This window comes from Vulpes lagopus, chromosome 12 (assembly GCF_018345385.1).
Source record: "Vulpes lagopus strain Blue_001 chromosome 12, ASM1834538v1, whole genome shotgun sequence".
Classification (NCBI taxonomy): Eukaryota; Metazoa; Chordata; class Mammalia; order Carnivora; family Canidae; genus Vulpes; species Vulpes lagopus.
This window is the reverse complement of record NC_054835.1, coordinates 28,533,734-28,559,103: the sequence shown is the minus strand read 5'-3', so window position 1 is coordinate 28,559,103 and position 25,370 is coordinate 28,533,734. Positions and strand designations below refer to the sequence as shown.

The following is a 25,370-nucleotide window of genomic DNA, read 5'->3' as shown; positions in this document are numbered from 1 at the left end:
GTGCAAACCTGCCTTCAGGGGAAGGAAGACTATGGGGATAGCCAGGGCCATCAGGGCAGGGAGGACCCAGGAAGGGACTAGCAGAGTGTGGTGGGAAACCAGGCGTGGGCAGCTGGACCAGGAGTCCCGGCTCCTAGGGTCCTGGCACGGTGACTGGGCTGCTCAGCAACCTTGACCAAGGTATGTCCTCGTTCGCAGCTCCGTTTCCCCTTCCGTTGGAGGAAGGTGCCCATCCAGAGGAGCCATCCTTGGGAATGCATCTAGCTCTGACCTTCACGAGTCTCTGATTCCCATCCAGGTGCCACAGTAACTCGGAAGAAGAGCATCCAGGGCCTTTCCCACCAGGTGATCTGGGCGCCTCGGAGTGAAGGGGGGGGGTGCTGCTTCTGTCTGTGGGACGGGCCACAGCATCACTCCTTTTTCCCAGAGCCCAGTTTCCTTAGGACTTGCTTTCCCTTGGAGAGGAGACCCCACACCTTGTCTCTCATGCCCTGTGACCCCCCCAGTTGAATCGCGGGGAAGCGGCCAAGGCCAGGGGCACGGGGCCGACCTTGGGGCACCGGGGGCCCTTGTGTTACGCTGGCCCAGTCCTAGAATATGAGAGTAAAGGGGCAACGTCAGAGCCTGACTCCTTGCCCCCACCTGATTCCTCCACCCTACGACCTCAGGTTCTTGTAATCCTCCGCATAACAGACCCATGGTCAAGAACCAGAGCCCCACCACCCCACCACTGCCCCCGCCCCACAACAAAGCTCAGAGGGGCGAATGCATGTGATGATGCTGTGGGAGCCCTGGGGACAGCCACAGAGTCCAGTTCTGCTTCCAGAACCTGGGCAAGCCCCCCCCTTCTCTGGGTCTCTCTATAGGGAACTGGGCTGACAGAGCTCTGGAGTCCTTGGACCTCCCCCTTGGGATGGATGCCCCAAATTCCCCCCATGTCACCCCCTCACAGCAAAGGAAGAGCAAGGGCCAGGACCACATAGAGAGACAGCCATCCCCCCAAGGAAAGGCAGTTGTTGCACCACATCACATGCTCGTCCTGCCCCACAAATGCAGTGCCCCAGCCCCTTCAGGGAATGGAGGCAGTGCCCACTCTGTGAGAAGGAGACTGGGACTCTTCCTTAAATGGCCTCTGAGAGGGCTGCAGGGGGCCTGGGCACAAGGGCATCACTTAGCTCCCACCACAAGCTCTGGAGGCTGCCCTGCCACCCCTGCTAGCATTTCTTCCTTGTGAATCTCCTCCTAGCTTCACTAGCAACTGTGAGTGGCTCCCCTTGCCCCAGGCCCACCCAGACAATGCTGTTGGTGGCCTAAAGGACAGTGGTTGGGTGCACAGGAGAGCCACCAGGAAGCCTCCCTGCCCCTATTTCACTTTCCCACATCCTCACCGTAACCTCCTATGCCTGGCACAGCCCAGTCAGGCCTTGGCAAGCCTACAGGTCTTGGTTCGCCACCCCTGCTCCATACACCTTCCTCAAGCCCCTCCCCCTCTTCACCACCAGAGCCTGGCCATCTCCTGGCCAAAGTCAGCCATGGAGCCCCGACCAGTGGCAGGGGAGCCAGGTGCCCAGCCTGGGGCCACAACACCCAAGGCCCTGATGATGTGGCAAGGCCATGATGATGTGGCAAGGCCTTCCTCCAGGGGGCTCTGTCGGCACCCAGAGGTATAGGCATCTACTGCTAACCAGTCAGGGCTGGTGGCCAACCAGGGAGTCCCCAGTTCTTCCCACTCCTTCCCAGGGCTCCTTCCATAATATCGCAGGAGGGAGGGGTTGCTGCAGGAACAAATGAAGGAGGTTTCTGAACCCCAGGGATGAATGGTTGGTGGTTATCTGCAGATTCCAGTTGTTTAAGTACCCCCCCATCCCGCCCACCTTTTATTCCCTCCAGCCGAGAAAATTGAGTATTAGAAGTAAAACCATGTATCTGATTCCCTCACAGGTTACAGTGCAGAGAACAAGGGTGGGGAGACTATTATTACTGGTGGCACTGCGGTATCATCATTTTACCACCAATAATAATCACAATATTATAATACCATAGTCAAATAGTATCATAATATACTGATGAGTCATGCTATGGATGTCACCCAATATTCTATAAGCTGCAGGAGCTATAGAATATGGGGAGTCAGCTAATATGGGGCATTATGTACTAAAATGACATGTATTCCTATAACAGCTGGCACTGCCCAGAGTAAAGGCAAAGGGAGGGGATGAGCGTACACCCAGATCTGGCTCACAGAAAGATCTCCCTCCCCCATTCTGGGGAGGAAGAAAAGCCAGGTCAGCTCCAGCACTGAAGACAAAGGAACACTGTCTGATGATGGTGATGTAAGGAGCGGGAGTCACATGAACAGAGGGGGCCAGTCCCCCCACTTACACGTTGCTCTCTATATATATCTATCTCCATCTAGCACTGGACTCGTCTCCTCCTCGTTCTCTGAAGAACAGGGAACAAAGAGAGGAGATGGGTTATGGACTGACTCACATGCTCCCTGCTCAGTCACCAGGTCGCCCAGCTCACAGGAACTGAAACTTTGCACAACCTTTGCCTTTGGAAACACTGCAGATGGAAGCCCACGGTTTCCCACTGGGGCCTGGCCTCTTCCTCCTCTCCCTGCCCTGTGAGGCTGGAACTCCACTGTATTCCACCCGCCCCAGGAGAAGCACGTTCTAAGAACAAGGACCTGAGGAAGCAGAGCCTTGCTGGGCACCTGAGAGACAGAGAGACCCAACAGGGCAGGAGGTTCCCTGAAACCCAGGCTATGACTAGCTAGAGATGTGGAGGGTACAGGGGGCCTTTGCACAAGGTCCCCTTATCTACGTCATCCCCGGGGTGGGGGCAGCTGGGTCAGGTGGGTCAGGGATCGGGGTCCCAGCCATCACTGCTCTGCAGAGAGGGGCACATACTGGGAGGGAGCTGGCCCTGGCTGGGTCCTCCCTGGCAGTTCCTGCCTGGGCACAGTGCTCACCTGGATCATAGCTCGGCTGCTTCCTTCCCACAACACTGTCCCAGTCACCACCGCCACCACCACCACCACCACTACCACCACTGCTACCACCACCACCACCACCACCACCACCACCACCACCCCGGCAGGGTACAGCCCCAGCTTACTGACCTGACTCTCAGCTTGGGGTGTCCCGGGCTCCCTGTCCCGGCCACCTGCCTCAGGCCCAGGGCTCTCCAGGAAGTTGGATGGAACCAGGCCCCTCCGTCCATTGAGCTCCCCCTGGGGAGGAGATGCTGGTGAGACTGGGACCAGGAAAGAGGCCTCAGCCCCGCCCCCTCAACCCTGCAGCCCCCCCGAGGGAAACAGCCTGAGGTCAGTACTACTGCCACAGCAGTGACTTGGTCCATCCTTCAGGCTTACTCCAGGAACCCTCACTCATCCCCATCCCTGGCTCTAGTAAGGCCCTCCCTGAGAGGGCTGGTGAGGGGGGCATATATGGCACACCCCCGCCCCCATGTTCTCACATAGTAGAAACCGTCATCGTCCATGTCTCCGAACACAGTAATGACATCCCCTGCCCGGAAGGGCAGCTCCGCCTGTGGAGAGCCCAAGAGGCAGGTGTCAGCCCTGGGGAGGCGCTGCCAGCACCCTATTGGCTGAGCTCTATTTGTGGGTCCTCACCTCCACGTCCATGTTGGGGGAGCTCTCCCGGGGGTTGTAGTCAAATGCAGCCACCATGGTACGGGGAGATTTCAGGCTGGCAGAGGAAGTGTGCTGGGTGTGGCCTGCAGGGGAAGGGGGAGAGGGGGCCAGGGGCTCTCTCTGGACCCCCCATGCCCTACTGTCCTCCACACTGGAGGCCTGCTGACCCCCTATTCACTACCCCTCCACTAGTTGCAGCCCCAGGGGGGAACCCAGGGGGCCACCCAGGCCCAACTCTTTCCCAATATCCCCAGCACAAGAATGGCCCCTTACCTGCACAGGGCTGGGCAGGGCTTTCCACCTCAGCTGTGGAGAGAAGGTGCAAGTGAGCCCGGCCCCTCACTCCCCTCCTCATCCCAGGCTGGGGGCCGTGTGGGGCAGGCAGGATGCTCAGTCTCACGCAAGGGAGGCAGGAGAAAGATGTTCAGAGAGCGGAGCCCAGCCCTTTGCATGTGGTAGTGAACTAAGACCCAGAAAAGGTAAAGGACTTGCTCCAGGCTGCACAGAATTTAGTCAGGTGCTTTCTGGAGCAGAGATCCTGGCAAACCACTCCCCGTCCCCATTAAAAGGAGGCTCCCCAGTGGAAAGAATGCAAGTGGATGAAGGCCTGCCCTAATTCCCTTTACCTGCTCAAAATCCCACTTGTGTCTCCCCAGAGAGCCAAGTGGTGCCCCCCACCCCCACTCATCCTCTCAGGCCACAAGGGAGAAGGGGGTCTCACCCACCTTTCTTGGAACGGCGGGGCTTGGGGGGAGGCCCAGCTGTGCGGGCTGTAGAGTACACAAAGGGACCATTCCCTGATCCAGAAAGGCAAGTATACGTAAGAGAGAAACTTAGGCAGGGGAGGGGGATAGGATAGTGACTCTGGAGTCTCCTCTTTGGGCTGTGCCTGGGTTCTTCTGCTCAGGTTTCTAAAGGGCATTCCTCTTCCAGCCCCAACCTCCAGGATCTAAACCACATGGTCCCTCCCCTCTGCCGCAGACCCCCATTCCACACGGCAAGCTCACGGCTGTGGCCACACTGGCCTAAATCTCTGTGAGGCCACAGGCTCTGCTGAACTCCAGACAAATGAGGCTCCCCAGCCACCCTGGACATATGAATCGCTCAGGAGGGGCTGAGTTGGAGGTGGGGTGGTGGAAGGAAGGTAAGGGACAGCAGCGGCTCATACCTGAGCCTTCAATGAGAACATCTGGAGGCAGATAACCACGCTGGAGCAGCTGCTGTCTCTCCTTGGGGCTGTCCACAGCCACCTCGACCACCATGTTGCAGGGGATGTAGCCCATCCGGCCCTCACCTTCACCCCGGTAGAAGCCATCAGCATCTTTGTCCCCAAACACCTAAAGGCAAAGACCAGTTGTCTCAGGAGACCAGTGCAGCTCGTGCCCTGGGTCCTAGGCCCTGAGCCCCACAGCACCACACTCAGGATTGCAGAAGAACACTCTACGGTTTACAGGCCGTGAAATGGGAAATAGGGGGACACAGCCAAGGATAAGGGTCAGAGGGAGGAGAGGAGATAGCCCTTTTCATATTATCGTCACTCACTGCACACCCATTCACCCAGCCCACCCCATACTAGATCCCTGTAACCTCAGAGCAACAGCAAAAAAGCTTCAACAAATACTCAGACTTGAGTACAAACTGTATGTTAACAGCAAGGGCTGTTATCATGCTGAGCCCTGTGCCAGGCAGTTGAAGTACTCTGTGTATCCTGAACCTAATCCTCAGCCACTTCCGTGAGACAGACATGAACGTTATCCCCATTTTATCAATGAGGAAACTGAGGCCCAGAGCAGTTAGTTCATCTAACTCCCAAGGTTGCACAGCTCCCAGTGGCAGAGCCAGGATTTGACTCCACATCATTTGGCTCTAGAAGCTGTGTTCGCACCCAGGCAGGCTAGGATACCTCCAGTACAGCAAAGGAGAGAGGTCGAGGGACCCAGCAGTAGGTAGTCACCTTTAGAATCTGGCCCTCCCGGAAGGGGAGCTCCTCTTCCCCAGCATCAGGGTTGGGTGACATTGACACAGGGTCATAGTCGAACAGAGCCACAAAGACCCTGACAGGCAGGTCCTGGTAAAGCAGCGCTTCTTCTGGGGGGCTCCTCAGAGGGGCTGCAGAGAGCAATGATGGTAAGCTCTGGCCAAAGCATCAGGTGAGGAGAGGCCCCTCAGCCTAGCCTGGGTCCCTTCGGGTGCTCACCCAAGTCAGTGGTGCTCGCCCTGGAGGCCTGGGCCCCTCTCCGCAGGGGGCCCCTCCGCCCAGAGCCATCCTGCCCTCTGGGCTCCCCAGTCTCTGTTGCCTGCAAAGAGAGGGCAACAGACAGCAGAAGTGACACACCATCCCACAGGTGGGCACCTGGGCAGGGGCAGGACCCCACGCACATTCCCCAGCTCTGCCCCGTTAGCGTAAGCAGCACAGCAGAGCAGAGGCACAACATTCCTCTCCTGGAGCCTTGGCCCAAACTCACGGAGACATCGGACACCCCCATGGGTGGCGGGAAGGTGGGAGACCCCGGCTCTGGCAACCCTAGCAGATGAGTGCAGTAGAGGGGACTAAGGTTAGCTCCCAGAGCTGGCCGAGGAGCATGGGAGAGGAGACCTCTTCTCAGGGTCAGTGTCCCGAAGACGTAACTAGCTAGGCAGAGGAAAGGGCCACCCCGCCCAAAGGCAGGGGGCTGGCTGGCAGCAATTGGCGACTAGCGATCACAGAATATTGTGCATCCATCCCAGTTCCGATCAGCAGAAGCAGCAAAGCAGTGGAATGTGGGTGGGAGGAGGTAGGAGAGGGAGCCCAGAGGCCCAGCCCCACCTCTGCGGATGGAGGCGGCAGCAGCGTGGAATGGGAGCGGCTGGTGGGCAGCAAGCAGAGCCACCAGGCGGCAGCAGGCAGGGGGCTGCCAGGGTAGGGGGTAGGCACGGACCCGCGAGGGTGGCTCCTTGGCTCTACCAGTTGCACTGCGGCCTCTCCGCTCTGGCTCCCCCTTCTCCCAGGCCGAAAGGCGTGGGGAGGGGTTGGGGCCTGAATGAGCCTTCAGAGGCCCCCTGGACCTCCCTATGGGGGCTGTGCCCCAGGCCTCCCCGTCTCCGAGGTAGCAGGAGCTGGTGATGCCGATGCCCCCGCTGCCTGCCTCCGGCTCGTCCTCAGAATCATATTCGATGCTGATTTCCAAGCACTTGGGGGAGAGGCAGCTGGCCAGGTTAGATTCTGGGGCCCGGCCACGGGAGCATTTCCGGGAAGGGGGCGGCCGCCCTCTCCCACCAGCCTCTGGCAAGCCCTTGGTCCCCTCGCCCATGGGGGGGCTACCCCTCTCCCGTGTGGGGCCCGGTCGTCCAGAGGCCTGGGGCCCGCCATTGCTGAGAAGTCGGCTGCAGTGTTCACGGGGGTCTGGGGACCGCCGGTGGTTTGGGGGCTTCTCAGGGGAGCCACTTCCTCTCCTCCGGCCACTTCCACCAGCAAGTCCAGGCACATCCTCCAGGCGGTCCCCAGCCCTGCAGGGCTCTGGAGACAAGGGACACGGGCCAGGTCCTCGAGGCTGACCACTGTCACAGCCAAGCCCTGGCACTGCCGGTGCAGGTGGGCCAGGGTCTTGGGAAGAACAGCCTGCTCCTGGCCTCTCCTCATCCTCCTCGTCCTCCTCCTCATCTTCCTCGTCCTCCTCTTCCTCCTCCTCGGGGATGCTAAAAAGCTTCTTGCCGCAAAACTGCTGGAGGGGCAGCTCCAGGATCTGCTCCAAGATCTCCTCATCACTGTCAGTCTCACAGAAGGGGTCGGGCTGGGGCTGGGGCTGGGAGGGAAGGAGGGCAGCAGGGAAGAAAGGTCCATGGGAAGAGGATAGAGCTGTGACCTTTGTCCTCAAACGAGGGCAGGGGTTGCAGGCAACCCCATAGCCCTCCCTCAGCTTCCTCCAAGAGGAAAGACCAGAAAGGGGGCTGGCCCAAAGTCCCATAGCATGTCTGGAGCACAGCCAGAGGAGGAATTACGGAACACGCCCAAGGAACAGGCTGCACAGATGTTGGGTTTCGGGGGACAGGAGTGACAGGGAGCAGAGCAGACCACGCCTGTAACAGCGGAGAGGCCTTCCCACCCCTCCCTAGAAGCTCCCAGCAAGGATCTCAGATGGCCGGGGCTCTGCACATGGTGGGCTAGAGCAGGAGAAGGAGCAGAAGAGAGTTCTTCATTTTCTCCTTTCTTCTCAGGAGGGCAGAGGCCAGTCCTGAGCAACTTCCTATCGATTGCTTGGGACAGGGCCCAGGCCACACACCTAGAATGTTGCTGGCACTCAGTGATGACTGGAGCAGCTGCTGGCACGTGGGGTAGAGGCCCCTGAAACCCGAGATCTAGGGCCCACCGGCCTCCCCTCCCCTCATTACCTTGGCCCCATTCTCCCTGGTGCTGTGGCCAACAACCTGCTTCTGTAAAGAACAAGTCCTGGAACCCAGCTCCTCTTCCTCTTCCTCCTCCTCTTCTTGAATGTCTGAGAGATCAGAGTTGCGGCCATGGTCCACAAGGGAGTTCATCAGACGGCCCCCAAGTTCTGATGTGTCCTCCCTCTGCAAGAGGTGAGACAAAGGAGGAGAGGAAAGGGTCGCAGGAGGCACTGGGGGGTCTGGGAGGGTCAGCCCCAATCGGAATGACCAAGGTCCCTTGGCAGAGGGAGGGAGGGTCATGTCCCAAATGGGAAGTGTGCACAGGTGGGGGCAGGGAAGTGGGGGGTGGGGGGAGGATAGCAGCCAAAAGGAAAAGAGAAATCCAGGAAGACAAAGTGACAAAGAAGCAGACACAGAGCACAGACCAGAGCAGAAAATAAACGGAGAGGACATCCGGATTTTGGCTGGCAGAGGCAGGGAGGCAGGCCCCAATTCAATAACATCCCAAACACATACCTCAGCCCTGGGCCTCAGCCCAGACCCTGGGTCTCCTCCACGGCAGGCCTCAGCACAGGGCACCCGTTGGGCCAGTGCTCCCTGGGCAGAGGAGGGTGCTGGGAGAGTCTCCTCCTTGGCCAGGGGCGAAACTGCAGGGTCAGGAGCTCTCTCGCCCATGGCTGGCTCGTTGGCCTTCCCATCCTCTGAGGCACCCAGCATAGCTGCCCCAGCCTCCTTCTGGAATGGTAGGCACTGAGGAACGGCCAAAGCCCTAGGCCTTTCTCCCAGCCTCCACCTGTTCCCCCTCCCCCTGGCAGGTACCTGAGAGCAAGGTGCCAGGGGTTCCTCATGGGATCCTCTCGACATCTCTCCAGGAGGCGGACCCCCAAGGGGCTCTCGAGCTCCCCGGGGGTCAGGGCACCGGAGGGGAGAAGTGGAGTCTCCAGGCCCTGGGGAAGCTGGAGCGAGGGATGGTCTGGCCTCGGAGCCTGGTCGCGGTGAGGGGCAGGGGACGGTGGCTGGCAGGCTGGCTGCCACCAGGGCCGGGGGGACAGGCGCCGGAATGGAGTCGGCTGACTCGCCGTGGGGCGACATGGTGCGCACAGCCACCTCGCTACACGCCTGCAGCTGATGTAGCTGGGACAACTCCACCAGCACGCTGCCTGCCGTGGGCGAGGCCACCTCCATGATCTGCAGGGTGGAGGGAAGGCAGGCTGGGGAAGGGAGGCTGCGGGGGCCACATGTCAGGACACGAGGGTGACAAAGGTGGTCAGCATCTGCCAGGCACTACGTTAAGGCCTTGGCATATCTCCTCTCACTTAATCCCCCTCCTACATGCGATCTGAACTGCACTCATTGCTACCAAAGCCCATGCCCTCAACCAGTCTGCTGGCTCCGTGGTGCCCAAATGCCAGGGACTAAGGAGACTAGGCCTCTGAGCATGGCAAGGAGAGCCCCCATCCTGTTCCTGGGGTACGGGAGGCAGAGTCCCCAGGCCATACCTTCTGCCCATCAGCATAGATGGCATAGCCTGTGACCCGGACGCCATTGGAGGTGCCAGCAGCGTCGATTGTTACTGGTAGCCAGCTGATGATCAGGATTCCAGGGGAGGGTCCCGGCTCAATCTGCACATCCAGGGGGGCATCAGGCGGGCCTGAGGGGAGAAAGGCACAAGACCAGGGGATGCAGGACGCTCACCTCGAGATGGCAGCCTAATTTGTGGTTCCCCTGTAACTCCCGTGGCCTGGCCTTCTGGGTGTTATGGACAAAGCCCAAGCCTGCATACCTGCTGGGAGTGTGGTGAACTGCAGAGTGGCAGCCCGCTGCTCCGGCCTCTCCCAGCCTGGTTCCCAGGACTCTCGAGGTGGGAGCTGAGCCTCTACTCGGGCCTGATAGAGAGTCCCAGGCCGCAGGTGGCAGAAGGTGGCCCAGTAGGTGCTGGGGCGGGCAGGGGGGCACTCTTCCCCATTGAGGTAGACGGCATGGGCCAAGTTGCTATTGCCGGGCACCCAGGTGATCTCGGCAGATGTGGCCGTCAGTCGATGGACCCGCAGCTGGCTAGGTACCACCCCAGCTCGGGTACCCAGCACCAAGCAACAGCGCAGAGGGTCGGAGCTGCCCTGGCTGGTCAGGGCCTGCACAGAAACACGGAGGGGCCCGGCCCGCAGGTCCAGGTTCTCAAGCACAGCCTTGGGGGGCACCCCTGGCCCCAGGGCCTGACGCAGCTCCCCATTCACGCAGATATGGTAGCCACATAGTTCCACACGCTCGGGAGGTGGCTCCCAGGCCAGGACCACACTGTGGGCCAGCTGCCTGAGGACCACCAGACCACGGGGGTGAGGCACGGCAGGGGGCCCGCCCAGGCCCTCAGGCTGGGGGCTCAGACTGAGCTCGGCCCCCTCGGCCTCGTCCTCAGGTCTGGGCTGGCTGCGGCCCCCGCTGCTCTGGCCTCCGCTACTGCTGCCACCCCCACCTCCACTCAGAAGACTGAGTTCAGGGCCCGAGCTGTGGGACAGGTCGGCCAGCTCCGAAGGGAGGGAGGTAAGGAGGTCATCGTCGGACACACGCTCTACAAAATTGGAAGGGACCAGGCCCCTTCGGCCATCCATGAGCTCCCCTGGCAGAGGGAGGGCGGGGGAGGGGGAGACAGAGAGGAGGTAGAGAAAAACCGGTCCGATAAATGCATTTGAGCCAAGGTTAGTGCATGATCTTAAGCATTTGATGCAAATCAACATTTATCTGTGAGTAGTTTTAAAACGCAAGAGCAGTCGATGTGTTGCAGGAAGGAGTTATTGCTAATATTCACCGGGACGATAACAACACTGCAGTGATAGAGGCCAGCGCTTCTTAAATCTTAGTGTGCCTATGAATCGCCTGGAGATTCGTTAAAATGCAGATTCTAACTTAGTGAGGTCTGGGTGGGGCTGCAAGTCTGAATTTCTAACAAGTTCCTAGGTGAGGCTAAGCTCTGCCAGGCTGCCAGAGAACGTCCATGTTCTGAGGAGATGAGTGCCGAAGCGTGGCTAGGCAAAATGTTATGATGTCTACAACTCACTTTTACCTCATTTTTCTTTTTTAACCTACAGACGGAAAAAGGAAATACGACAAAAAGTTAACAACCTCTGAATCTAGGTGGTGAGGATAGGAGTGTTAACTGTACTACGCTTTCGTGTTTCTGCACGTTTGAAAACTTTCATACTGCGAAGGCCTGAGGAGCAGGGGACAGAGACACCCTTCAACCTCCCTTAGTGGAAAACCGACATCCTCGGCGGGAGAGGAAAGCACCGCCTGGTCAGGGGAAAGGAAAGTAATTTGGTCCGGCAGCCTGAGCACATCAATATAAGACTGACACTAAGGTATGTGACGGGAAAGAGAGGAGCCGTCGTAGACCCACACCACCTGTAACAGCTGGCGCTGGAGCTCTGGCCACAGCCAGGGCCACGTTCCCCAAGTTGGAGCCACAGACAGCAGTCCCCCATCTGGGACCAGACATATATGAAGCAGCCACTTAGCTAAATGTGATGAGGGACATGGCATCATGGGCCCTGTTGTCTCCAGGCCTTTAAATCTATCCCAGATGGGGCAGTTCAAATTCTAATAATCTGAGGTTAATATTTGTGGTTTGGCTGTCCTCTCCCCACCCCAAGAAAAGGTGTTGGCTCTGGGTTTTCGGTTTGTTTCATTTAAAGTCATTTTTCTGGGAAATACTTAACCCCACTTCTGTTATTCAGACCTCTGGGGACTTGAGCCTCCCTCAAGTTCATGAGTTCACCCTCATTCATAGCAGCTACTCAAAGACCAGGCACAGGGCCTGGGGAGGGCACACTGAGCGGGCTCTGAAGACCCAGCCTTACAAGCCCAAAGCTTTGGATGTTATAGATTCAGATCTAACCTCTTTCCTAAATCCCCGCCCGTGGTTATAGTCCTCACCCTGCCTTGCCTACACTCCAACCCTGTCTCGGCACCACGTCACTCCCCCTGCTGTCTGGCCAGGACCCCCTAAGGAGTCTCCCAAGACTGTTTCTGCTGCAGGTTCTGCCCTGTTGCCCAGTCTCAGGAACGGGGCACTACTCAGTTGCCTGAGCTCCCCATGGACACTGGAGGGCTGCCCTGAAGCCTCTGCCCTTCCTGAGCCCTGGGACCTGCTGACTATCTACTAACTCCCTTTCCTGGGCTCCAGGCCCTCATTTCACCACACCTGACTGAAGCCCAGCATCAGACCCAAGCTGCATGCCCAACTTCCATGTCACTAAGTGTTAAGCACCGTCATGCTCCATCTGGCAGCACAAAAGCAAATTTCTTGGGGCAGATCTGTGGTCAGACCAGCTTCCCCCTCTCCTACGTCCCTTCCACATGGGCTGCCAGGTCTCTGCCTGCCCTTTAGCTAAGTCTGAAAAGTTCTGGTGGGCTGAGCTAATTGAGGGAGGGTATGGGTAGTTGGGGGTCTTTGGGAAGATGAGCTTGAAAGCAGAGGGATGGACAGAATAACTCTGCTACCTTCCTACCTTCAAAAAACCCATCCTCATCCATGTTGCCATAGATGTAGATGTACTCGCCCGCAGTAAGAGGAAGCTCTGCCTCTGGATTCTCATTGGGGCCCTCGAACGGGTTGTAGCTGTTGAAAAGAGGTGCAGAGGAGGAAGAGTACAGTGACCTATATCCTACCTCCATGTCCCGTCTCCTCTCTCCCACTGTACTAGGCCCTTAATGGATACTTGCTCATCCTCAATAGCCAAGTAGAGCACTCACTGCACCCACCTGGCCCAATAAGGCTGAGACGACGTGTCCAACTGGGATCCCTGTGCCATTCCCACCACCTTTTCTTCACCTGGTCCCTTCCTCCCATATACCTGAAACATTAGGGAAATGGGAAGCGGGAGAAGGGGCCCACCTATAGCGCGCTAAGAAGACCTGGATCCTGGCTCCTCCCCGGGCGCCCTCTGGTGCTGCTGGGAGCAGGGAGACACTGTCCGCCTCCAGCTCCTCCACCTCACTGGCTGTGTCCACCTGTGGGCAAACAGAAGTTCAGGACCCAGGGCCAATGGCAAAGTATGCAGGTTTCCAGGATGAGCCAGAGGATGCACTGCTTTGAGACTAGAGATAGCACATGCCAGACAAGGCCAGCAGCAATGACCCCTGATGATTTATACATCAGCACCCAAGCCCGCGGGTCCCGGCAGAGCCTGGTTGCTCTGGCAAAGGGGAGTGAGAATAACCTGCATCTCTCCTGAGCCCTGGCCTCTACTGCACCAGCCCAGTAAAAAGACCGCTCTCCTCATCAGAGAAGCAGCCAACCACACTCGTGTGCAGTGGGCGGCCAGGGGCAGTTTGTCTCCTTAAGGGGGAAACAGAGCAAAGCACTCCAGATGGGAAGAGCTGGAGGCAAGGAGAAGGAGGTGCGGGGAAGTCCCCAGAAGAAGGCTCCGGGGCTGGGGGTGGGACAGGGCAGCCCATCCACCACACCGCCAAACCCAGCACCGTCATTCTAGCCCACAAGGGGGCAGTAGAGGCTGGGGCTGGGTTCTACTGCTTTCCAAAACCTTGGACAGCAGGGCTGCGCCTGACCTGTCGCCTCCACAAAGGGGTTTGGGAGGTGGAGACAGGGACAAGGTGATCAAGCAATGGTAATGAAAATAGCTGCCACATGTTAAGCATCTACCATGTGCCCTGCAGTAGTCCTCTTCCTTCTATTTTTTCACGTAATCCTCACGACATTACAAGGCAGGTTTTATTAGCTCCAAAATCCAGACAAGGAAACCAAAGCCCAGATAAGGTCAGAGACTCACCTAAGACAGAGCTGGGATCTGAATCCTAGAACCTGTGTTCCTTCTCACACAACCATCTGATTCGGCTACAGACACTAGCACGAACAGTCTTTTTATAGGGATCCTAGTGCCAAAGTGTCTCCCTCCATCCAGCTCAGGACTCTGGGGCCTCTCTGAGCCCCCAAGGGGTGGGGCTGGGCAGCCCCAAAGTAGGATCTGCAGGGAAGCCCTGGAGGGTGGGACAGGCTCCACCTGAGCTCCTCACCCATAAAGGAATCCACAGGCCTTCTCTCCCAGGGCCTGGTTCCACTTCCCAACTTGGGACCCACATGGACCAGCAGCCACCCAACTCCTGGGGACCCCAGAGGAGGATAGGGCCACTCCACACCTTCCCCAGGCCCCCGCCCCACCACTGACCTCCGGCGTGGGGCATGACTTGGGGCTGTTGTGGATGGATTCGGAGCGAGAGGAGTTGGAGAGGGACTCTGCTTTCTTGGCTGTCCTTCGAGGGACTCCAGTAACAGTGGCGTGGGTAGGCTCAGAAGACTTTGGAGTGCAGCGCCCTGGGGAGCCCGGAGGGACGTCGAGATCTAAAGAGAAGATGGCACGTGGGGTCTGTGGCCTGAGAAGGGACGAGGGAGCAAGGGTGGGGCTGCTCAGATATGAGGGTCAGGCCCTCGATAGCCACGTTTCCTTCTTAGAGGAAACATTTGAGGGAAACTTACTAAGTAGAGGTGGAAGTGATTTACATATATTATATCACACAATTCTCAGAGCAGCTCAATGAAGTGCACTGAATTATTCTCGTCTTACAGCTTAGGAAACCAGAGCCCGCAGAGGTTTAGCAGCATACTCAGAATCACCTGGACTGTTATGTGAGAGGGGCTGGGGCCCACAGAACTGCCTGATGCCTGGCCCAGCTCTTCATAAGCCCATACTACCAGCTGCTGATTCCTAGTGCCATGACCACAGAGTCTTGCTGGAGGAGAGGACCAGTGGCCAAGATGCCTGGTCAGACTCCAGGAGAGCCACTCCTGTGAGCTCATTTCTCCCCCAGTGGAGTCTTGGTTCTAGCCAGGCCTGGCTCTAACTTGCTGTGTGACTTTGGATGAGTTGCTAGCCTTCTCTGATTCTGAATGCTCCGCTCTATACAAAAGCCCCAGACTAATATCATTGGGGTCCACCTTACCTTTGGGGCCAGACCCCCGGCAGGGCTGGGGAGTGGAGCAGCAGCAGGGGGGTGGGGGGTGGTCTCCAAGGGTACTGTAGCCCAGAGCAGAGGTGAGTAGATCCAAGGGGCCAGGGTGCAGGCGGAAGGCCTGGAGCTCCTGTGCCAGGAGGCTGAAGCGCTCTGTTTGGCTGCGGCATTGTTCCTCCAGCTCTCGAACCCGGACCTGGGCCAAGACTTCCCATAAGCCACCAGGCCCAGCAAAGCTGCCCAGTCCCATCCGGTGCCACGTCCACATAGGAGGAGGCCACACTGGGCTTCAGCTCGTTATCTGAACAGCCCTAGGCCTGGGCACCAGCCCTCAGCCTAGCTGCCCCACTGCCTTAATAGTGTCTGAGCTGGAGGTGAAGTACCAGCCCTGTGGGGGCCCCACCTCCCACTCAGCACACCCCCACACCCCAGGCAGTGGCACTTCCTGCTTCCAGCAGCTTCTAGGCCAAAAGGAATGGCGCCCACTCCTAGCTCCACTGCCAGGACCTCCTCAGGAGTTTCCTTGGCTCTGCTGCTTGTCACCCTCCCACAGTCAGTGACCCAAATCCCTACCCTCAACAGAGATCCCACACAGGAACTAGGAACATCTTTGTGGCAGGAAGGAGCCAATTCTCAAAGAATTCTTCTCAGGTATCAGGAGAGAACCAACATTTGGGGCCTCTCCCCTGGCCAATATCAAGAGGATCATCCGTTAGGCCACTAATGAACTTCCTCATGGTTTGAGCGGCCAGGATTTAGAGGAGGGATGGCCCTGTGTCTGCCAGGCATGACTGGGTTGAGGAGGTGGCCCACAGGTCCTGTAGGAATCCCAGCCCATCTACACATTCTCGGGTCTGCTACCGATCATACCCTCCTCTGTCGGCCATGAGGACTGGGGCCACTTGGACCCAAGGAGGGAGACACAGCTCAGCCAGCCTGGAGAGGTGGAGGGGAGGGGATGGCCCAGGGAGGTGGGGGGTAGGGGGACAGGAGGCTGTACCTGCATGGAATCCAAAGTCGACTGTGGCAGGAAAGGAAAGCACAGAGGACAGGTTAGAACCATTCACCCTGTGGGGTCATTGTGTAGAGAGGGAGGGAGGGAGGGAGGGAGAGAGGGCCCAAGTGGACACTACCTGGTCGGCTCCCTGGACTGACTGGGCAGTTCCTAAATGGAAGGATATTTCAGGGTGAAGGCAGCCTCTGGGGGTGGGTGGCAGTGGGAGACTGCTGCCACCAGACCCAGGAGCCCCTGCCCAGCTGTGCCCTTGCCCAAGGAGGCCAATGGTGGAGGGGATTCCCTAGGCTCTGGAGCATTTTAGGGCCCTTCCTGCAACCCCACACCCCCCACAGCCACCAAGTCCATTCCAGCTCTCTCTGAACTTCCCTGCCTTCCCCCCAAGACTGGTCTCCCTCCCAGGACCCTACCTCCAGCAGCTGCACAGCCCCTTCATGTTCCCTCTTGGCTTCTGCTTGGGCCTACAGGGAGGAGGAGGCAAAATGTCAGAGGCAAAGGATGAGGAACAGGGAGGGGGTGGAGGGAGATGGACAAGAGGAGGGGCAAGAGGGAGGAAGGGAGGGCAGAGGGAAGGGAAGGGTCAGGGAGACAAAGAAGGAAGGGCAGTTGAGAAGGGGGAGGCTGAGGGCTCTCCCCTCCCACCAAACTCTCGCCCCAGAACCATACCTTAGGTCAGAAGGTAACGGTGTCAAGGAGAGGCAGGTGTGACACTGCTTCTCTCATTCTGAGACATCTACCCTCTGGGCTTCCCTCCCACCTCCTGGGAGGCTCCTTCTCAGCCTCCCTCACCTGCTCCCTGCCCTCTCTGAATGTGTTGCAGGGCACAGGGCTGGGCCCGCTTTATACTCTTCGCTCTCTCCCAAGGGGTCCCATCTAGTCACACAACTGAACACATCTAGTCACACTCTGAAACATCCCTCTCTCTCTGACCAACTTCCCCACGACTCCAGACCTGTAGATCCAACTATCTATGGACATGTCCACTTGTATGGTTAACACACAATCCAAACGTAGCCAGAATCGAACTCAGGACCCAGGGCTCCCTAACTCTCATATCTGTTGCCCCTTCATCCTTCACCTCTCGGAGAGTGGAGAGCCTCGCTGTCCCTCAGGTTTACTCAGCAAATGGCCAAAAGGAGCAGGAACTCTACTTGAATCCTATGAAGTCTTCTGAGTACTATCTCCAAAATGTATTTCAAATCTTTCCCTTGGTTTCCACCTGCACTGCCTGCATCCAATCCAGACAGACATCATCTGCACCACCCCCAACACAGCAGCATTAACACCTGACCACCTGTCTCCCTTACCCCTCCCCCCACCCCACCCCTGCCACCTTGCTGCTCCAGTCACCTTCTGAAAGAATGAATCAGATCATGCTTCCCGCCCCCCCCCCCCCCGCTTGGGACCATCCAACAGCTTCCAACTGCTCAGAGAACAGAACATCCAAACTTCTTTAAGCCCAACAAGATCTGGCTCTCGCCCGTTCCTGCTGTTCTGTACAGCCTGCTGTATTCTAGCCACGCTGGTCTAGACCTCACAGTCTTTTCTGCCACAGGGCATTTGCACTTGAGTCTCCCACTTGGCGTACTCTTCAGCTGTCTCCTTCTCACTCTTAAGGTGCGAGGTCTTCCTTGCCAACCTCTCTAAAGTGGCCCCTTGCCCCATCCCACTCACTCGGTCACATCACCCTGCCACTTCCCCCACTGGGCCCCTAAGTGGCTGGGGTCCTCTCACTCGAGCATCTGCTTATTTGCTGATTGGTCTGGGACCTGATCTTTCTGCACCACTGTCCCCCAGTGCCTGGCACAGAACCTGGCATTCAGTGGGTGCTCAGTAAATGCTCATCGGATGAGTGGATGACTGAGGCTCCCGTGGCCCACCACCCTTCCCTCATCCCTGCGCCCACCTGCTGCAGCCTCCGGACCTCCTCCTGCTTCTCCTGCAGGCTAAGCCGAGCCTGCTCATGCTCCACCTCCAGCTGCTGCCTCCGCTGGGCCACCTCCCGCATATGCTAAAACACAAGACCCTGAGTCAAGGCCAGGGCCCCCGCTTTTCCATTTCTGTGGATCTAATATGGGGGGGCCTCAGACCCCATGTGTTCCAGATACCCTCTGTTAAAAAGGAGACTGAGGCCAAAGAAGGGCAGGGGTTGGCGGCGCCAGGACTGGACCTCAGACCCCAGTGCCCCACATAGGGCACATTCTACAGACTCACTTTCTCCTTGTGCCAGGGACAGAGGCCCTCCCCCCACCTCCACAGTCTCCTCACCTTCAGCACCTGCTCCAGGCTCTCCAGCTTGCTCTGCAGGCCCTGGCTCTTGCGAAGGGCCGAGTCCCTCTCCTGTGTCACCCCCAGGAGCTGGCCCCTCAGCTCTGCATTCTCCCACTCCACCTGGAGAGCGGGAGCCGCAGGGAGCTAGGTGTGTCAGCCTTGTCCCAGCAGCTCCCTCACCAGGGGGACAGTACCCTTCATACTCTAGCCCGTTCAGGGGGTAGAGTTAGCCCCTCGCCCAGGAACCAGGGTCCCAGCAGAAGCCCAGGCTCCACGGCACATGGGCAGCGCTGCTACCTGCTGCTTTTCTGTGGCCCTCCCACTGAGCCGAGAGTTCTCCTCCACGAGGCGGGCATTCTCATTCTGGGCTTCTCTCAGCTGCAGTTCCTGAGAGACCAGGGGAGCTCTGGAGAGGGGACCCAGCACCCACACTCCTCTTCTCCCCACACCAGGACCTGGCCCTCCCAGACAAGGCCTTCCTCCCCCAACCCGGACCCTGCACCAGGCAGGGCAGGAGAGCCCTGAAGGAAAGGTGAGGTGAGGGCAGAGCTGAGAGGGAGCCCACCACACGGCTGGCCTTGGGGAGGCCCTGGGGGGGAGCTCACCAGCTCCTCACATCGCCTCTGCTTTTTCCGGGCTTCCTGTTCCAGGCTCTCACATTTCTTTCGCTTCTTGCTGAGCTCTGACTCCTGTGGGGTCAGAACCAAGGGCTCCTCATGTGGGAAGGCGAACCTTTCCACAACTGGTGGCCTGAAACCCTCACCCTGGAACTTACCAGCTGCTGCACCCTCTGCTGTTTCTCTGGCTCCCCTAGGCCAGCAGGTGGGTTTTCCACATCCTCCTGGGGTGTGGCCTGGAAATGCCCAGGGATGGGGGCTGGCACCGGAGAGCAGGGCCCCAGGGCAGCCTGCCCCCATCACATCCGCAGCCCAGCCTGTGTGTCTCAGTCTCCCAACCCCTCTCAGTCAACAAAGCAATCCCTGCCTAAGAAGGGGGTGGTGGTGCAGCCTGCCCACATCTCCAACTGATGTGGAAGTGCAGAGGCTGCTCCCCTGTGTCCTCCAGACATACTGCTTGGAGATCCTGAGACCCATGTGTGCCCTGGGAGTTGGGTCCCTTATCCAGGCCAAAGCCTTCCGTTTTTAGCTCCCAGCAGCAGCCCTGCTCTGCACTCAATAACCGTCCTGGGTGTCCTTCAGTGACTGGCAGAGAACTAGGAGACTGCCGGGCCCCGCGGGCTGTGGTGCTCCCAGAGCTAGGAATTCTGGATCATCCAAACCCGGGCGGGCATTGCCTAGAGCAGTGCAAGCCCGGCCACTCTCCTCCTAGCTTCCCCCAAGCCCACCCCGTCGCACTTCAGACTTCTCCGTGCAAACTGCGGAGGGGGGCAGCCCTTGAGGGGAGGTGCATCTCCCTCCCTGGGCCTGGCAGAGGGGCAAAATCTGAGCCAGAAGCGCCCCACGCCCGGAGGCCTAGGTCGCTGGGGAGTCCCTTCTCCCACCCCTCCTGCCAGAGGAGGTGAACCGAGGTGCCGCCCAAGGAGAGGGGACGGAGAGGAGCCGACCTCTAAGTTCTGGCGGCCCGGAGTGGGGTTCCCCCACCACAGCCCCCGCGACAGAAGCTGCCTAAGCCCGGCGCCCAGCGAGGGTCGCCCGTACCTGGAGCCGAGGCGGAGGCACCGCCGCCCCCGGGGCGGGTGGGGGCCGCGGCCGGGCCTGGCGGACCCGGAGGGCGCTGAAGGGGGCGTCCCCGCGCTCGGGCGGCGGCGGGAGGCGGCGGCGCGGGCTGGGCCCCGGGCGGCTGCCAGGGCAACCGGGGATTTGCGGCCGGGCGGTACCACTGGCAGCGCGGCGGGGGCGGCGGGGCGCGGGGCGCGGGCCCGCGGAGGGGAGGGCGGCCCCCAGCGGCCGCGGCGGGGCGCGGGTCCGGGCGGCCCTGCCCTCCGCGCTCGGAGCGCGCCCGCCAGCAGCCGGGCCGCGGGGCTGCGAGCGCCGAGCGGGGACGACCCCGGAGCGCCCCGCCCCCACCTGCACGCGCCCCGACGCCCGCCCTCGCGCCCCAGCTCACCTCTCCCGGGGCCCCGGGGGCGGGCGCCCCTGCTCTGGCCGGGGCAGCGGGTCCCGGGGGCCGGGGCGGCGGGGGCGGCTCCCGCTGGTTGCGCAGGGCGATCTGCCTCTGCAGCCGCAGCACCTCCCGCTGGGACTCGCGTAGCAGCCGGTCGAAGTCCCGCACGTGGAGCCACTGGGGGCCCTCCTGGGGTTGGGGGCCAGGGAGGGGCGTCAGGCCTAGCCTCAGTTCGCCCCGCGCCATGCCCGGCCGAGCCCGCCCTGCACCTTGCAGGAGGGGCTCGGACGCGCGGGAACGCGCCCCCCTCGCCTGCAAACATGCCTGGTCATAGGTGCATGCGTATGCAGCCACATGCTCCCGCGAGCCCGCGTGCAGACGGTCACAGCTAACTCATCTACGGGGCACTCACGGTGTGCCCGGCACCGTGCTAAAGGCCTTGCGACCATCGCTTCACACAATTGTGAGATACGTGTGGCTTCATACAGCCAGACCCGCTGGCATACAGCCCGAAGGCCTGAGCACAGAAATTCCCAGGCCTGGGACTCGGGGCTCCACCCCCTTCGGTTCAGGCTCCTTCTCCCCGCTCCCACCTGAGCCGTTGCCAGGGGAACCTACTCCCCAGCAGCTTCTACCTTCCCGCTTCATTTGCATCTTATCAACATCTCGTCTGCATCCCACAAGCCAGGCAGGCGGCCCGGTACAGGGCTGCTCAGGAAGGGGTGTCCGGACCTCGCACCTTGCCAACCAGCGTGAGCCTGGCCTGCAGCTCCCTGCACTCCCGCTGCAAGGCAGCGATCTCCTTGTCCTTAGCCAGCAGGGCGCTGGCTGTCTCACTGAGGTCCCGGGCTCGCTGATGGGCCAGGGCCTTCCGGCACAACTCCAGGCTGGCCCCAGGACGGGGCACAGGGGCACTCACCTGGCCAGAGGAGGGGCAAGGCCAAGGGTCATCTGAGGGCTGGGGCACGTCTCCCACTCCTCAGCTCCTCTCAATGGAGGGGGTAGGGTGAAAACCCGCCTTCTGTTTCTACCCTGTATTGGGGTGACCACTAGACTTACTCGACCCCACCCCAGCAATTCTCAGGCAAAACTGAGAGGGTTAACTCCATATCCTAGTTTAGGATGCAGCAAATTCAGGGCTGCCACTGTTATGGGTCTTCATCCCTGCCCCCACCAGCTCTGCACCCAGAGATGAGCTCAGCGGGAGGCTGCAGCCAGCACCAGCACGTGGTAATCCAGAAACCTGCTCCCTGCCTGTTCAGGAACTCCCCGCCCAGCCCTTCCCTCCCTCCTATAACCCCAGAAACCCTCAGCCTCCTGGCCCAGATGGCACTTGCCCTTCCTACACCCTGGGCCTTGGGCTCCTGCTTTCCTGGGTGCTAGGAGTCCATGACTCCTAAGCCCCACTCCCTCACACCTGGCCTGGCTCCCCTGTCCCTGGTCACCCAGCCTCCATCCAGCAGCCTCCTGTCCTCACCACCTTCAGGTTAGTCTCCTGCAGCTTGCGGGCCCTCTCCTCCAGGCGTTTGGCAATGACCGCCAACTCGGCATTCTTCCGCTTCAGCCTCCGCACCTTCTCCTCTGTCTCAGGGAAGCTGCTCTTCCTCTGACAAGGGGTCAGCCAGAATTGGGGCATGTGGGGAGCACCCCACAGACCCAATCCTAACTGGCTGGGATTTGGGTTAGAAGTTAGAGCCCGGGGCTTGCAGTGGGGTCCTTGGCCACCCTAGATAGGGGGTTCACCTTCTCTGGGTCTTGGGATCATATCATTTCCAGGTAGCCCCCACGTGGAGGGATCATATATGGGACGAGGAGGACGCTGAGGCACAGGCCTGGGGCATCTGAGTCTGCCTTCCCCCAGTTCCAACCAGGACTAGGGACTTGTTTCCAAGCCTCACCAGCATCTGATTTTCCTCCTTAAGGATGTCACAGCGCTGCTGCAGCTCCCCCAGGGCCCTCAGCAGCTCCAGATTGGGCCTGTCCCCAAAGCCCATGTTCAGCTGGCCCTGGCATGAGAAAGGATGGGGCACAGCACCTCAGGAATACACCCTCCCCAGCCAAAGCCCTCCATATGGAAGCATCCTGCCCACCAGTGGTCTAAGGAGACATGGAGACGAAAGGGTTCTCCCCCATGTCCCAGGCCTTCAGAGACGAACGAGCATAGGAGGCCCAGAAGGGGCCCACACTGGCCTCTCCCAGCCTTGGGCCCCTCTCTGCTAGTACCCAATTCTTTCTGTCTCTGCCCATCTCTTCCTGGGAAATGCCAGCTCCAGCTCCCAGCCCCACCCCTCCCGGCTCCTTATGTTCCCTGTGTCCCCCTTCCTTCCCCAAAGCCCTGGTCCCTCCATCTTCCATAGGAGGCCACTCACACCTACCCCAACCTTGTCCTACCTGTCTCAGCCCAGCACTGAGCCCCCTCCCCTGAATCCCCTTCCTCTGAATTCTGATTCTACCATACACCTCCACAATCCCCACCACCCCCAGGATCCTCCAGCCCTCAAGGACAGAGACTCTTGGAGGAGGAGACACAGACAGACCATCAGAGAGAAAATCACCAAGGGAAGGGGTAGGGGCAGGGCCAGATGTAGCAGACAGGCAGAGAGTCAGGACAGACATATGGCAAAAAATGGAGCCACTGAGATTCCTGCCCCGAGAAGGCATGGCACACAGTCACAGAGAAGGACCCCCAGACAGAGGCCAGGAGAGGAGAGGCTGGCGGTGGGGTTGCATATTGTGCCCAGGCTGGAGGGTATCATGACAGGCCCCACCACATAGACCCCAGCCCTCCCAGCTCCCTTACCTTAGGGAGAGCCTCCACCTCCTCATCCTCCAGCCTCGGGCAGCTGGGTCTGGAGCTCGCTGCTTGATGCCTCAGGTTGGGCAGCCCAGTTTTGGTTCTTCGGGCTCAACGCCCCCCATAGTCGCGAGGCTCTGGGCTCCCTCTGGCTCGGAGCTCTCTTCGGGCCTCGGCTCTCCAACCTGCAGAGCTGCCTGAGTATCAGCAACGCTTGGGGTCGCGCCTCCAGGTCCCCTCCCCTGGCCTGGAGTCCAGCTCTGCCAGGCAGGCAGGGCCCATGGCTCCATGGCTCTGGGGTCCCCCAGCCGTGGGAGGGGTGTCAGTTGCTCCATGATACTGCCAAGGGGCCACAGGACCCGGGCCAGGGGACATCACCCAGACAAGTGGAGGGGCTGGCGAGGGTCATGCCAGGCCAGACCCTCTCCTCTCTGAGCTCTTGGCTTCACCGAGGCTCCATCCAAGGTTGGTCGATCTTCCTCACCCACAAAGGAGGCTGCAGGAGTCAGAGCTGCCAGAGCCGAAGCTAAGGGTATGCGAGCTATGTCTGCTCGTGGCTGTGTGTGTGTGCGCGCAAGTGTGTGGAGGAGCGAGGGTGTCCCCGTGGGGGCAGGGAGGATGTGCAGAGGCCACCAACAGCAGCGCCTGGGTGAAGGTCTGCGTGTGTCTCTAGCTCTGTCTGTTCGGGGCAGCGCTGCCTGGTGTGTGTTTGGAGGAGGGATGCCCCCACTTGTGTGTGTTGGGGGTAGTGGTTCTGCGTGTCCCTGTCTGTGCCTGTTTCGGAGTTGCCAGTTGTTTCTCTCTGTGTGTGGGTGTCTGTGTTGCAGGGCTGTGGCAGTGTGTGATGCTGTCACTGGTTGTATCCAAGCAGCTCAGTGTTGTGCGGCTGTGTGCATCAGTGTCATTGTATGTCCGTCAGCATCTGCGAGTCTGGCCATCCATCTCGACCCTCAGCCTGGTTAGGGTGTGCAGGAGCTGCTGGGGGTGATCCTCAGCTGTCCGCGATGGTCCTTTATCTCCTGCCCTCCTCTCTGCTGCTTCTCTCGTGCTTGCTGGGCAGTCGGCAGGTCCTAAGGAGGCCTGGGTCGGTGGGCTGCTTGGCTCATAGTCTCTGTCCCTGCCGGCCTCAGCTCTGGGGACTGCAGGGGTCCCCTACAGTCCAGGAGCCCCGAGATGGGCGCAGAGGAGGGCTGAGCCTCAGAATGGGGGGGGGGGAGCAGAGAAGAGCCAGCCCTCCCCTCCCCCTTGCCGTCTTCTCCGCCCACCAATAGGAAGTCGGCTGCTGGTTTCCATGGTGATGGCGCTGGACTGGTGGGCTGGACCAGCAGGCAGGGTCGGGACAGAGGGAAGAGCTGGTTCCTCACGGGATCCCAGCCCAGTACTCCTGACATGTGGCCTCTCGGCCCTCGACCCCACATGCCCCATACCTTCCTTGTGCAGAAGCGAGGGGGCTGCAGACGGTCCTCCCCACATCGGCTCCTGCCCAAGACCAGTAGAGACGGAGACAGGAGGTGGTATGACAGATAGACAGAGCCAGCCATGGAAAAGGATAGGTATAGAAAACATGGGATTCAAGATGAAACAAAGAAAAAGAGAGACCGAGAAATCAAAAAAATGAAAACAGGAAGACAGAATAGAGACAGAGGTAGAAATTGGCTGAGGGAATTGATTCAGCTTTCTCCTGGCAGACTTCATTTCGGGGGTAACCTGACCAGCCGGGGAGACCATATGGCCTGCTGGGCTGGCTTTGCCCTAAACTGCAAGGAAGTTCATCCTCTGTCTAACCTTAGGCCTTTGTGCTTATGGGAAGATGGCTTTTGGGGACAAGGACATGGGAACTCCCGTACCCACACAAGTCGACCTGTCTGTGAGGGTAGGGGCCTAGATGAAGTCCCCAGAGACTGGGGTGTTGGGAGGGGCCTAAGGGAGGCAGCGCCTGCCCCCACTGAACCTGGGACGAAGTCCATCTGCACCCAACCCAGCGTCCGCCAAGGTTGGGGGCCCTCGTGTGGCACCCTGGGGAATGGCAGCCACGGCACTGAGCCACGGAGCCCCTGACTGCGGGCTCCACCCAGGCCCAAGCTGATGGAACTGCGGGGGAGCGCTCAGGGAGGAGGTGGCAGCCTCGCTTCCCTAAAGTAGTGTGTAGATCATGCCATTATTTGCATGCGTGTGTATGGTATGCATGTCTAGAATAGGCATGTATTTATCTCTGTATACGTGAGAGGCGGCCATTGTATTCG

General features: G+C 59.6%; 1 protein-coding gene and 1 long non-coding RNA gene across 4 annotated transcripts; one reads left to right on the top strand and one right to left on the bottom strand.

Moving 5' to 3' along the window:
• On the top strand, window positions 1-11,685 carry LOC121473369. Of its 3 annotated transcripts, XR_005983149.1 has the most exons (4): window positions 1-180; window positions 299-345; window positions 10,437-10,561; window positions 11,107-11,685. It is a non-coding gene; the product is annotated as an uncharacterized LOC121473369 (long non-coding RNA). The 3 variants fall into 3 exon arrangements; XR_005983148.1 differs by lacking the exon at window positions 299-345; XR_005983147.1 differs by having other exon boundaries at window positions 1-345.
• Window positions 453-24,311, bottom strand: TSPOAP1 (TSPO associated protein 1). Its single transcript, XM_041725654.1, is given in 33 exon segments — window positions 453-590; window positions 2,383-2,442; window positions 3,125-3,235; window positions 3,481-3,552; window positions 3,638-3,741; window positions 3,932-3,964; window positions 4,384-4,455; window positions 4,827-4,995; window positions 5,613-5,767; window positions 5,856-5,955; window positions 6,577-7,440; window positions 8,027-8,206; window positions 8,540-8,758; window positions 8,843-9,211; window positions 9,523-9,674; window positions 9,807-10,637; window positions 12,526-12,635; window positions 12,912-13,027; window positions 14,203-14,375; window positions 14,975-15,179; window positions 15,984-16,004; window positions 16,409-16,459; window positions 17,905-18,009; window positions 18,267-18,389; window positions 18,567-18,656; window positions 18,875-18,958; window positions 19,045-19,122; window positions 20,337-20,522; window positions 21,073-21,252; window positions 21,811-21,939; window positions 22,232-22,339; window positions 23,134-23,231; window positions 23,234-24,311. Coding segments are annotated over 32 exon segments (5,547 nt in total). The 5' UTR covers window positions 23,463-24,311; the 3' UTR covers window positions 453-590; window positions 2,383-2,412.
• Between the last annotated feature and the right edge of the window lie 1,059 nt (window positions 24,312-25,370).